Raw genomic sequence first — 14,283 nt, 5'->3', positions numbered from 1 at the left:
TGTTTATGTTTTGGCCTGTGTGATCCCGCCCACTGCCCACTCACCAATAGTATTTAGACACAGCCAGGTTGCCAGATTTCAACAAGTTTGCTGGCAAACAACACTGCGTGCTGCAGCCATGGAAGCCAGCAAAGGAAGTGGATCAGAGATAACAGATTCCACCCGACCTAAAAAGCCTTGCCATCTGTCTAAAACCCACCACGACTAGAGGCGTAGTAAAACAAGGATAAATATTTTAGCTTAAAGTCCTGAAATCCTTTAAAACTGATGCTAAGTTGGCTAATTCTGACAAACAGCAACGCTTCAAGTTTGGGGTGGGGCAGACCACTCTCCAATATTTGGAATTTGGACTGCAGTACTCATTTCACACGTTTGTTGTCAATCTTACATATATCTTACATTACTTGTTTTACGCCATTTACTCGGGGAGTAGTGAAATCTACCTGTTGGTTGAAGGATATCCTAAAACGTTAGTGTTTACTATTTGTATAAATATCCATTAGCATTGATAATACATGTCAGTCAAACATCTCTCTCAACGTAGTCATTGAAGGCACACGTGACCGAACGTTACCATGGCAACGCCAAACGACGCTTTAAACACAACAGGAGAGCTAACAACACTGCCGCTCATATTAGCAAGTAAGTTTTATTTTCTCTCTCTTTCTCTGTATATACTATTCCTATTAATAATAATAAAACAATCTATTTATATTTTTAATACAAATAAAAAAAATTGTTGGGACTGTAGGCCTAGTTTTATTTAAGTCTGCAGAACGAAACTTAGTTTAAAACATCCTCGGCAGTGTTTGATTGGTGAGAGGGGGCTGATATATTTAAAGGGAAGGAAATGCTTGTTTTGCATTCACAGAACATGTACAAGGTTGATCTACCAGGGGATGAGTCTGTTCTTAAGGTGATAGAGCGGCGACGGGCCGCAGAGGCGGAGCGCAAGAGCCGCATATTCAACTCCAGAGCTCGGGTGATCGGCCTGGACCTGCCCGTGCTCCACAAACAGTTGGAGGAGAAACGAGAACGACTGGAGATGGAGAAACAACGAGATATGGCTCATGGTAGGAGGCAAAAATCTTGTAGCTTGGAAAAGACCGCTGCGTTTGTCTCTATGTCCCGCAGAAATTATATATCCTATGTTATTCAGATCTTTTACGCTTGTCCCTTGACGAAATGGCAATGCAACAACAAAAAGAGCAGGAAGAGTTTCGAGGAAAGTTGTCTCGGGAATTGATCCAGTATAGAGCGATACATCAACGTGCAGAGGACAGTCTTGATGCAGATATCAATTATGGCCAACAGGGGGCGCAAGATGTCAACATTTCTCTCGCAGATTCTGCACTGGGACCTGCCAGTATGCAAGTGTTTCAGGTAGGCATATATTTTAGTAAATGCAAGAATATCAGGGCAACAGATTACGACTAACAAATGCATCATTAACTGATAACAAAGAAATTACATGGGCATTCACTTTTGTCCTTTGTCAAAGAGTTTATCTTACAATCGTATGCATGTGTAAGATAAAGTGTATATTTTAAGTGTCTGTAACTGGTTAGCATTTCTGTTTATATATATATATATATATATATATAAAAATAAAGAATCTTTTGACCGGTAGTGTATATATAAGTAATTGTTACACTGCAGGAGTTAAAAAGTTTGAATATACACTGGTGGCCAAATGTTTGTTTGTGTAAACTTTTAAACTTCTGCAATGCAAAAAAATACTTAAAATTTTTTGAAGTAGGCCTATAAATATCCCATGTTGTCTTTCAATTAATAGTAAGTCATACAAACTGAAATTATAATAGTTATACAAGAATTAGGACAATAATATTTAAAACAGATTAAGTGTAACATGTCACACTGTGGAATACTGCTGTCACTGTTTGTAATTTCATGTCAGTAACCCAGATATGGTTATATTCTAATCAAATGTTTATCTATTCACAATCAGGGAGAGGGAATAAATGAGAATGAAAGAAAGAGAGCTCAAATGGAGATAACTGAGAGAAATCTGAGAATTCAAAAGATGGAGAGAGAAAAACAAGAGAGGGAACAGAAAAATAGAGGTAAACACAATAATATCCCCATATCTTACGCTGCTTACAGTATCCACCATTTAGTTTTGGGTGTATTTTCACTGTGATGCATAGCACAGAGTTGCAGAGAGGTAGTAGAGGTTCTGAGCATGTCTGTCTTATGATAACATGTGTACTTGCAGAACTTTTGACTAATAGGGAACTGGTGGAAAATGACCTAAGGGGAGTACAGTTAGACGCCCTGGAGGAAGAGTGCAAAAGATCTGCCCGCACTGCACTCAGTCGCTTTCACCAAGCTCAGGTAATGAATTATAAAAAAGAGAGAATGTGTAATCTTGCCATTCATCAGGCACCATAAATCTTACTTATTGAAACTGAAGGTCACGGTAATCTCTGTCCTCCACTTGCAGGCGGAGGAGAGGATGGAACAGGAGAGACAAGAGAAGTTGAAGCGAGAGGGAGAGAAGCTAGCAGAGGTACAGTACATGGTGACCTCTGACCTTCTGACAGAGCGACCCGAAGCTGCAAAGAGACAGGCAGCATGCTCAGCAGGCAGTCCACGAGTCCTGACCGACCGCTGGAAGGGCATGACCCCACAGCAGCTCAATGATATCCACAAACATAGAGAGAGACAGTGCTTTGAAAAAGAGGTTCAGATCCAACACTGACATTTACTCCAAACTTTCCCTTTGAGCATCAATTTGCACATATTATCTATGTGTGTGTTGAAATCTTTGATACTTTAAACAGAGATGGAGAGAGATGGAGAGGCAGAAAGAGCTGACCTGGGATTGCCATCTGATGGAACAGGCCAGGGATCAGGAGAGAGAAGAGAAAAGAGAGAGGGAACTGGAGAGAGAAAGGAGAGCTCAGCTCGACAAATACAATCAACAGTTGGCCAGAGAGCAGCAAGCACAGTAAGTGACAGATTTAGATCTCATTTTCATAAAAAATACATGATAGTACTCAAGCAGAATTCAGACTACTGTCAAAATACTGCTCTTTATTAAAAGTAGCTGTGCAGTGCAGTATGTTTAAGATCACAACACTAAAACAGATTTCCTTTATATGTAATATGTTCTATTACATGTACATTTGTAATATTTAATATATGTAATAATAGACATCTTTGTGTGTCTGTAAATTAAAATGTTGTCAGGCCTTGATGGAATCTGCAGACATTTTTAAAATTTTCTGTGCTAATTTTAGCACTTAATTTTGTGGAATGGATTTAAGCTGCATGAAATGGTGCTGATAGTACCTGATGCTTATAGGTATCTGAAAGCATCATCAAATGTACCAAAATATTTAATAACATTACATAGAACTTTTTTAGAATAACAGACGTTCAAATTCTTTGGAAATATTCTTTATAAAATATGAGATTTCTGTAGGCACAAGTTCCACATGGTCATATTATTTCACAGTTGTTTGCAAAGTCACATTTTTGGGTGTCTAGAAACACAGTATTTTGTGTTTTTTAGCCAACACTACTTGGACAAGCAGCTGTATACAAACCGGCCAACTGTTCAGTACTTCTCCCAGTTCAGCAGGAGCTCTCGCTAAAGTAACATCCCATTTTATCCTCTCATCTAACCATTTTCTTGATAAAGAAATATAGAGAACACAGTATGTATTTCTTTGCAGCTTTTTGCTCACACTGCTCTCTGTAAGGGCAGGGTCAAATAGGTCAAAGGGACAGTTCTGTATTTGGCAAGCCTCCATATGCAATGTTCACATGTCTACCCTGTATGTGCATTCTCCAGAAATGTGTTTGTAGGATTATGTACAGTATGAAACTGTATTTAAGCACTCATTTTCTCTTAAGCATTAGAAGGCACAGTTAACATCTGTGTGTGAACCAATACGATCACATGGGAAATCGGTATGTTAGTTTTAATTTTGTTTTTCATTCAAATGTGTACCCAATGTGCAGAATTCCAGACAAGCATCACAATGTGGCAAATTTGTATGCCCCCAAAAAAAAATCACCCATGCTACAGCTTTGACATCACATCCCTTTTGATCTCTGAAAAGCGAGATACTACATTTGCAAAGATGTAAGTGATAGAATGCTTGTCTTTGTACTGTCACGATAAGGTTTAGGGATTGGAGTGTATTCATGTAATAATACTACTCAGATGTTTCCAATAATTGGACGGACTGTGCCTTTCATGTCACGCCCCTTCAAAGAAGTGACAGATCACTGTTTTTGTCTCAGTACTGTTGGGGTTAGGGTTTGGGTTTGGGTTAAGGGTATATTTTGGAATATTGTGAGTGTTGTGCCTTTCACATCACATCCAAAGTGAAAAGGTGCATCCCAAATCACATACTTTTGCAATATTCTATGCTGTTTTGTAGTGCGAGTGGTGTTTTCACACTGAAAAATGCACCAAGAATTAAGTGTATTACAAGTACTGATATAGTTCTTCAAATGAAATAATAAAGTGTGGAATCAGTGGTCACGATTGTCTGACACAACAACTGTAATTAATGGTTAATATGATAACTACTGAAACTTCTGTGAGGACAGAACCTTGGAAATGTGATTTGAATGCTTCACCATCACCCAGTGTATATTTATCTAATTTGAGATAAAGTATGTGTTTGTATTAGCTAATGCGCTAAAGCTAGCAGCAACACTTCCCGTGCATTGGAAACTTTCGTCGGCTAAAAAACGTGAATGCTACCGTGTGGTAAAACATTTTAGTCTCCCATTTGGGACAACACTACACTTTGGAAAATACACTAGATGTGCATAGTAGCATGTCATTTGAAAGTTCACATACACACAGCTGCAGTCCAGATATTCAGAAAGCATAGACCAATTTTAGCAGATATTTGACCTATCACCAATTTTCCTGTTTGTGAAGATATGAAGACACATAACATATCAGTGTGTTAACTGTGAAAAGAAGAATTGAAGAAGATAAATAAAATAAAACACACATTTTTGGGTCCGAAACTTTGTAGTGGTGTGGTGGTGGCTTAGTGGGCTAAAGTGCTAAACCGTTAAGCAGAAGGTTGTCAGTTCGATCCCCACAGCCACCACCATTGTGTACTTGAGCAAGGGACTTAACTCCAGTTTGCTCCAGGGGGATTGTCCCTGTAATAATGGCTCTGTAATCGCTTTGGATAAAAGTGTCTGCCAAATGCATAAATGTAAATGTATCCTGCTATCTTCTCTTATCCTAAACCACGACAACCAGGAAAATTCCAAAATCTGATAGAAATAAAGTTGGTCTAGATTTCAGAGCACTAATGTTTTTCATTCATAAGTTGGACTTGTAGAAGAAAATTGTTGCTGTTACTTCTACAGTACATTTCTGAGGCAAGTACATTTGTTATAAATGTCATATGGTGATGAATTTTCACACAAAATGACAACTGTTTGTTGCTGATGAACATGATTCCATTGATTTTATTCAATAAGTATGTACTGACACTGGCTATTCGGTGATGCAGATACAATAGCATAATCCAGTTAATAGCTAGTTAATTTAGCCCACCATCACAAACCCCTTCAGTCCATTCACTGCTGTAGTACACACAAACACCGCAGGGGGGTGTGGCCAGCCAACGACAGTCCCACAGACTCACTCAATCCTAAACATCTGGTCCTTCATTTATTGTCACATCATATGCAGTAACAAACAGAACATACAAGAGGAAAAGACTTATTAGAGGTCAAGCTTATATTTGCATTAAGCCTACAGTAGATGAAGCCAGTTTAAGATGCATTTTAAATGGACTATGAGCTCCAATGCATACATTTGACAAATAACAAATATGGCAATGATTGTTCACTAATTAAGCCTTAAAGTCAACATGAAATGTCATTTGCAACCCATTTTATTTCCATTATGTGTCATTTCCAAATGAAAGGGAGATTTGATTGGATAGTGAAAAAAAAACAGTTAAGGGGAGGGGTTGAAAAATAAAAAGCTTTGGTGACATCAGCCAAAAAGGAAAGTCAGAACAATTTATTACATTTTGATTAAAGATTGCGTAGACCGTTTTATTCTTTAAAATAACATGCACCAATGAATAGTTCACAATGAGATCAAGAATGTGTATTTAGAAAGTAATTAGGGTCTATATATATTTAATATTGACTTTAAGCGGCACCCTCAATTCTCTTGCAGTAGTAGAGGGCAGTATAGTGGATATCTGAAAGTGAATTCATCTCCATTCTCAATACACAGTCAAGACACTGACAAAATACACAAGTCTAGCAGCAGTTCAGTTGAATATTGAATTGAATATAATTTGCATCACTGCCCCCCTCCTGTAAGAAAATAGATCTCTAACGGACTTTTGTCCTGAGTGTTTCTATATAGCTTTTGTGGAGGAAGCGAACACAGATAAGAATAAAAACAGAGCAGTCTGGCCACCACAGCTGTCCCAAAGGACTGGGAGTAACTGCAAGACAGTGGTCTCTTAGATCTGATTCAGTGCATATTGCACCCTGGGAGTGTATGTGTGTGCAGGGTACAAATACAACGACTGCATCCTTTCTTTTGCCCCACCACTGCAGTGATATACTTGAATCAGATACACACAATACTGCCATTCTTCCACACTCAGGAAACTATCAGTATGATCTTGTTTTGTCAGTTACTTCAATTAGATGAAAGTTATGGTGCTTTGTTGTCTTTTTTATCCAATCTGTTTTTACAATTGTATTTTTTTAATCAGAACCTGCAACATTTAGTTATCAAAGGACATTTTCTTTGTTTCTGAAAACTATGCACAGCACTACTTATCTACTCATATCACAACTAACAAGTTACTCTAATGTTTAAAAAAAGTTACAAAAATGAAACGAATGAACGATTACAAAACCTAAAATATAAGACAGTTTCAAACGTCATCGACAATCTTTTGGGTTATATTTACATTCATCTGAAAATTAAAGGTTTAGTTTACCCAAAAAAGACATTCTGTCATAACTTATTCACCCTTTCATGAAACAAGTTCAATTTTGTTATTTTTTTCCATACAATAAATGTGATTTCCAAAAGAAAAGAAAAAAACAAGTCTTACAGGTTAGGAATGAGTATGTGGACGATGAAATGATTTTCATTTTTGGGTCAACTACCCCCTTAGGACATTTTTTCCCCTGTGCCCCTCTTTGCCATAGATTCTTTCAGTGCTATATTCTGCTATATTTGTATATCAAACAAGAAATCATTGTAACCAAAAGGCAAAAAGGAACAAATGCTATTTGGTATACTGGTATGGAATCATATTTCCCATCCAAACAAAGCATACATTCTCTGTGTAGTAAGACACAAGCCAGAACATACATGATTGCATTTTACATAACCAAACTAAACTATATACGTCTCTGAGTGTATTGTTCTCTCTTACAACCCTATCTACCTCATGACTACCTCACAACTTACTACGCACCTTACGCGTGTATTCTTATGGCTTTACACTAACAGGACTGCAAGAGAGTTACTGTCAATACAGACTAATACACTTAATAATTTTTTTTTAAAATAAACAAAAACAGACAAATGTGTGGTGGTGGAAAATGCTTAAAAAGGCATATTTCACTCGAAAATGAAAATTCTGTCATCATTTAGTCATCCTCATGTCGTTTCAAAGCAGCTTGACTCTCTGTCATCCGTGGTACACAAAATAAGCTAGACAGAATGTTTGCCTCAGTCACTATTCACTTTCATTACATATTTTATCCATACAAAGTAAGTGAATGGTGACTGAGACTGTCAGTCCCTAGCATTCTGCCTAATATCGTCCTATATGGAAAAAAGAGAAATTCAAAAGAGGTTTGGAACAACATAAGGTGAGTAAATGATTAGCATTTTTGGGTGAATTATCCCTGGTGGTGGGAACATTTCTGGTTGAGTATGTTTTTGTAGGCAGGCACTGGAACCAATGGAGAGATGAGAGAAGATATATTATAATACTGTATTTGGCTAAATTGATAGATGCTTTTATGTACAGCTTGCTATAAACGATCTTATGTCGTAGAATCATTGCATCTCATATATTTACACTATGGAAATCTTTTATTTTAACTGAGGGCATGTGGATATGTATATGTTAATGAATCACAAATATATTACAATGAATTATGAGTAGATGACAAAGCACGACATTAAACATTTTCTTGAGTAAAAAAATTAATTAAAAATAAATTAAAAAAATGCCACAAACAAGTCTTCAAACAATAATGATGCCTTCTTTAGAAACAAAAATGGTAGAAAAGGACAAAACACAATTAGTTGATAAAATTTTGCAATCAATATCCAGCTTGAGCTGTCAATATGCTTGCACAGTGCACTTACTCGTGATTTTAAGGCCCTCAGTCCCTCGCTCTACCTGTTCTCCTTCCACAACACTTGTTATAGGATTACAGATGAATCCAACTCCATATTTGATTCAGCATCCACCATAAGAGCTCGGCATCTGCATTATTTGTATCTGAATTATCAAATAATTATTTTCTGTAAGTTACATGGGATGTTCTTGTGTATAACTGTAAACGACAATATCGCAATCACAAAATGAGAGATAATATCTGTAAACAATGAGCATGGCAGTCCTTATACGTTTGATGTCGGATGTCGAATGTTTCCTTCTGGCTGTGTTAAAAGTGTTGTGTTGGTCCAATTATGTCTGAAGTAAGTCCTGGCAATGGTTCTGCTATATTTCTTGGCATCTGTTTGGTTTGTAAGTGTCAATATTGTGGACTGTTGATAATTTGGTCAGTCATGAAGGGTTGCAACAAGTGGGCACGTGTGTGAATCCACATTTGGTCTCAGGCATGCTCAGCTCTAATCAAGGAGGGCAGCAGAGTTGGGCAGGCCTTGGTGGGAGATGGTTGTGGCAGGATTTAGAGGGGAGCTTTCCTGAGTCTCAGGGTCAGGAGCATCTCGAACTCCACTGCTCTGACTGGCCAGTGACTCGTCCATGATCACCTCAGTCTGCACGCTGTTGCTGTTGGGGTAGTCGTCTAGTGCATCGTCGGTGCACAGCTTACTGTCTTCACACAGAGATGGCTGACTCGCCGTCCGCTTTTCCTCATTGTCACTTCTCATCAACATCGAGTGAGAAAGGGAGTGAAAAACTGATAAATTTACAAACAGAAACCAAGTGCAGAGGCAAAAAGTAGGGGAGAGCAGAGGCAATTGGAACAGGGCCATCATGGGCGTCACTTTGTTTTAAAAAGTGGTGGGGACAGCATATTGTTGACATCAAAATTATGAATACGAGTTTGATTATGTGAAGAATAAAGCCTATGGGGGCAATTGTAATGCATTACATTTTAAATCTTAAACAAGTGCTGAAACTTTTTCAGCACATTCTCGGTAGAGTCTGCTCTGGAATACATAAGGGGCTTTTCCACTGCACGGTACAATTCAACTCAACTCTGCTCGCTTTTTGGGGGTTTTCCACTGTGGATAGGACCTGGTACCGGATACTTTTTTAGAACTTTTTTTTAGAACCACCTTGGCCGAGGTTCCAAGCGAGCAGAGCTAAATGTGATGTCAAAATCCTGTAGATCACTGATTGGTCAAGGAGAATCATCACTACCAGCGTTACTGGATTTCCGACACACGACATCAACCTGCTAGTTTTAAAGTTAGCAACAGTGATAACAGTATAATTTGTTCATGTGACTTTCGAATTGTGAAAAAAGAAATGGCGAGGTGCTCTCAGTAAGTGTCTCAACTGTTGGCTGCACACGGCGAAAAGTAAAAAAAAAAAAATTACTTAAAAGTGACTACAGAGCCATCAAGGAAAAGTGTAAGTGGTTCGACCAAATGGACGCTATCTAGAGTAGAGGCAGCGCAACTATGATGATCAGTCTATAATCCCACCCACGTTGAGGTGGCACTAAACTGCAATGGAAATGCAAGCTCAGAAAAGTAAAGCGAGTAGAGTTGAGGCGAGTCGAGCCGTAACGTAACGTGCAGCGAAAAATGCCAAAAGACAAATTAATGCCAACTAAAGCCTTTACCAGCCAGACAGCAAAGGACACTGCATTTTCATGCACCCCAGCTGCCAATTCGGGATGGTCTTTAAAGACACTTAATCATTAGTTTTAAATATTAGTTAAATATAACAAAAATCTACTCAGTTTCCTCAGTTACTTCCTCAGTTTCCTTAGTTAGTTAATTAATGTAAAGCTGCTATGAAACCTGTATTGCGAAAAGTGCTTTAGTAATAAAATTGACTTGACTATTACTTTAACATATTCTCTTAATTGAGATACAGTTGGTTAGGTGTTAGGGGCCATTCAGACAGAAGGCGTTCCCACAGACAGAATGCGTTCTTGTTTTAAATAAAGCTAGATGTAGTGCAATGAATGCTCAACATGCACTTTTTTTCCAAAAGTTTAAGCTTTTTTAACTTGACGTGGCATCTTAAAGGTGCACTCAATCTTTTTTCCCCATTAAAAAAGTTTTACTCCTAAAGAAATTAATTGTAATTTTGAAACAGATGTATAAAATGCACATGAGATGAGGACTCTTTTCAGTAACCTTATAAAAGCTGTTTTACTCTACATGGGGAGGGGCACCCTCATGGGGGCTGCCATTTTAGAATCATATGACCAGCTGAATGCTACTTGCTCAATCTCAGTAACCATCTTTGTTATTGTATACTTTCACTCTTGGATTAAATTAATCATGGCTGATTATGAATAGTGAATTTTCAAAATGCATCTGTAACTGATACTATTGATTTTGAATGATTTTGAACAGTCAAAGGCATCTGTCTAGTGCCTTATTGTGTCCTCCACTTTTCAAATTGTTCCTATGCCCCTGTATTCTGTGCATAAAAGGAAAAGTAATAAGAAAGCCATGCATGCAAAAGAACACCAAGACACTGCAAAGCATACCTCTCCAGCGATCTGCAAAGCATTGGGAAGAGCATTTAGGAAAGAGAGGAAGAACATAAGAAACAGGGAAATGAAACAGTATAATTTGTTTTAAGTGCCTATGAATAACACACTTTAGAAACGCACCTGTACTCCCCAAAAGCCTCGTTATTCATTGGCCGCGCTTCGGAATCTATCTGGCCTTCTTCTTTGTCTTTAACTGCAACAGAGGAATATGTGATATGGTACTAAAACATCAATACCTGCTGTTTTTGTGCATTTGATAGTTTGTTTCTTACTGTGAGTTAACTAATCACTAAGTAAATGCACTGAGGGAGGTTAAGTACTGTACATTGAAAGATTAAACTACTGTACACTATGTGAGTAATTATCTCTGTACAAAAGTGTGTGGACACACAAGAGTCTTGTTTGTGTCGAAACATTAACCACATGATTACTTATTCAGAAGTATATTTCTTGGAACAAAACTTTAATGTGTGAGCCTTTTTTCTTATTTTTGATGTTATTGTTTTGAACTCAGCACCTTAAAAACATTGCTTTGGTGTGCATGTGCTTTTATAGACAATTTGAAGGGGGTGTCCATATATTTTCAGCTGTGTAGTGTATGCATGTTTATTCTGCTGTGAGTTTATTTTACCAGAGTATTTGCCACCTTTGCTCCGTTTTACAAAACAGAGAATGAGCAGTAACAGTAGCAACAGCACTAGTGCGCTGATAAGTCCAATGAACCAGCCCTCGGTGACAAAAGCACCCTGCACCTCCATGACTCCTATTGAAATTAGGGAAAAGAAATCCTGTATGAATTACATGATAATAAAATACTCTGTTTGATAACTATGTTACAACAAAACATTCTCTCCTGTCCATTATCTAGTCCATCCTGATGTACAAGCTTAAAGACCCCATGAAATTGCTTGACGTTGTGCAATGTGCAGTGCAAAATGAGTCATCAATATTTTTGGTCTGTTTTTCCGGAAGAGAAATACTGTTGCATTTTACATGCATACAGTACATGCTTAAAATAAATTGCAACCACACATGGAGTAAAAGCCACAAAATGATGATTTCATGGGGCCTTCAAAAAGAACCTTCAAGTGGTCTGCATGGAAATAGGACATCAGCACAATTTATTGAGTAAGAGAATCAATTTAAGAGAATTTAGGGAGGCTAGTTACTTGCTCCCGCTGTCTCAATCTCAGTTTCCCAGAAAGTTTTGTTGCTGAAGTCAAAGTACAGGCGGTACTGGGATCCGGGCTGGAGCCCCTGCAATATGTGGAATGACTGAGAGGTGTTCACTCTTTCAGAACGCTTCCATTTACCCCTGCCTGTATAGAACACAGCACATATAAGATAGTTGAATGAAAAAACGTTTTTATTCTCTTTATGTTCCTAAAAATCTCCATCAGGCCCAGTACCTTAATTAAGTCCCTTAATGTAAAATTAATAAGAGATTCATGTTAAATAAGTATGTCTAAGAGGTTAAATTTTGGGGAACTGGGGGACTCTCATTCATACCTATTGGGCAATTTAGAGTCTCCAATTCACTTAACCTGCATGTTTTTGGACTTGGGGAAGTCGTGGGGGAAACCGGAGTACCTGAAGGAAACCCATGTGAACACGGGGAGACCATGCAAACTTCACACAGAAAGGCCCAGTTGAGCCGGGACTCGAACCCAGGACCTTCTTGCTGTGAGGCAACAGTGGTAACCACTGATCCACCGTGGAATGTATAATTTATGTGGCTCTTACTGCAATAAATGGAATTGCAAAAGTAATGAATATTTCTGAATAGGTTATGCCAAACACCCGCCCCATCTGCCATAATGTGTTCAAACAGTAGTCCAACCCCCAACTCAAGCCAATGGTTGAGCCAGAAGTTGACATTTCAAACTACACAGTGCTCATTCAAAGAGAGCATTGTTTTGAAAGCACACAATGTTCACAAGTTCACATGGGATTCCAACCCATGAATGACTTTACTTACAGTTGTCTCTGCACATTGAACTGGGATAGGAAGAAGTGTGTAAGAACAAAATATACACTTCACCTTTAAGAATGGACCAACAACATAGAGGCTACAAGAAGGGCCAAAGTAAATTCATATTGGGATAAGGGAATTCTAACAAGCTGAATGGGCTCACCAGAAAGACAGGTTCTTCCACACAATTAGGTGTACACCCTCATGGGGATTGTGGCTAAGAGAAAAATGATGTCCAAATTATTGACAACATATCCCACTCAATCCATGCCATGCTTTTGGAGCATGTTCGGCAGCTGGATGATCTGACTTTGAGGTAACAGAAAGTGCTACTAAAAGGTGATTTGTGCCTACTGCAATAACACTATATCTCATCCTCTATGTGCATGAGCAGAGTTGTGATTCATGTTTATTGAAAAGGGCATGAATGTTCTATCTGGTTTTTAAACCATAACCATTTTTTCTCTCTACCTACTTACTGTTAATACCTACCTACCTACCAACCAACCAACTTAATAACTAATTGTAACCAACTAACTAGAAATATTGATCAATATTTTTTTTATCAGATATTTACACTTTTCCACTTAATCTATTATTGGTTCTTTAATATCGGGTTTACCGATAAAATTGTACACAAAATAATTTTAAATATTAAGTGAGGGGCTTTGAACAAGTGTATTCTGCAACTAAAACTCGTTCAATTAGTACATTAACTACAATTGTTTTGTAGACTGTGTGCAATTGTTTTTGTAAAGCAGTTCACCAGAGGTTGGTGATAAATGATTAATGTGAATTAGTGTGTCTAAAAGCAGAAATAAAACAAGAGTTAAAAATTGGTTATGCTAAACAGTCATCAAGCACTTATAATAATCAGTAACCTATCTGTCACTAAAAACCAATACCGTCGATCTCTAAAAAATAACCAACTAACTAGTTTGTTAGTACACCTTAGCAACTGCATAGCCAACCAACTAGTTAAATAACCAACCAACCAACCAGTTAGTTAATACATCCAAGCAAATAGGATGTATCAACAAACCAGCTAACTAACTAGTTAGTCAGTGCACTCTAGCATCTGCATAGCAAACCAACCAACTAGTTAAACAACTAACTAATTAGTTGGTATACCATAACAGCTGCATAGTTAACTAACCAACCAACCATCCAATGAATTAACCAACCAACCATTTAGTTAGTACAGCCTAGCAACTGCATAGCTAACTAACCAACCAACCAACTAAATAACCAACAAACCAACTAACTAGTTAGTTAATACACCCTAGCATCTAACTAACTAGTTACTTAGTGCACTCTAGCATCTGTAGTTAACCAACCAACAAGTTAACCAACTAACTCATTATTTAATACAC

At 37.9% G+C, this 14,283-nt stretch overlaps 2 protein-coding genes across 2 annotated transcripts in view; one reads left to right on the top strand and one right to left on the bottom strand.

Moving 5' to 3' along the window:
- The first annotated feature begins 543 nt into the window (after nt 1-543).
- On the top strand, nt 544-5,258 carry ribc1 (RIB43A domain with coiled-coils 1). Its single transcript, XM_052105269.1, has 8 exons — nt 544-642; nt 872-1,073; nt 1,160-1,383; nt 1,970-2,084; nt 2,237-2,355; nt 2,465-2,704; nt 2,805-2,971; nt 3,539-5,258. Exons 2-8 carry the CDS (start codon nt 875-877, stop codon nt 3,618-3,620), a joined length of 1,146 nt encoding a protein of 381 aa, XP_051961229.1. The 5' UTR covers nt 544-642; nt 872-874; the 3' UTR covers nt 3,621-5,258.
- A 195-nt stretch (nt 5,259-5,453) lies between these two features.
- Nucleotides 5,454-14,283, bottom strand: part of LOC127628497 (neural cell adhesion molecule L1-like) — a 72,253-nt gene continuing 63,423 nt past the window's right edge. Inside the window, exons 25-29 of the mRNA XM_052105277.1 lie at nt 12,108-12,257; nt 11,570-11,701; nt 11,059-11,131; nt 10,933-10,944; nt 5,454-9,119 (exon numbers count right to left, since the gene is read on the bottom strand). Of these exons, the coding sequence (XP_051961237.1) occupies nt 8,864-9,119; nt 10,933-10,944; nt 11,059-11,131; nt 11,570-11,701; nt 12,108-12,257 (623 nt within the window). The 3' untranslated portion in view covers nt 5,454-8,863. The remainder of the gene's footprint in view (nt 9,120-10,932; nt 10,945-11,058; nt 11,132-11,569; nt 11,702-12,107; nt 12,258-14,283) is intronic.

The sequence above is a fragment of the Xyrauchen texanus genome, chromosome 35, assembly GCF_025860055.1.
Source record: "Xyrauchen texanus isolate HMW12.3.18 chromosome 35, RBS_HiC_50CHRs, whole genome shotgun sequence".
Lineage (NCBI taxonomy): Eukaryota > Metazoa > Chordata > Actinopteri > Cypriniformes > Catostomidae > Xyrauchen > Xyrauchen texanus.
This window is presented reverse-complemented; position numbering and strand designations above follow the sequence as displayed.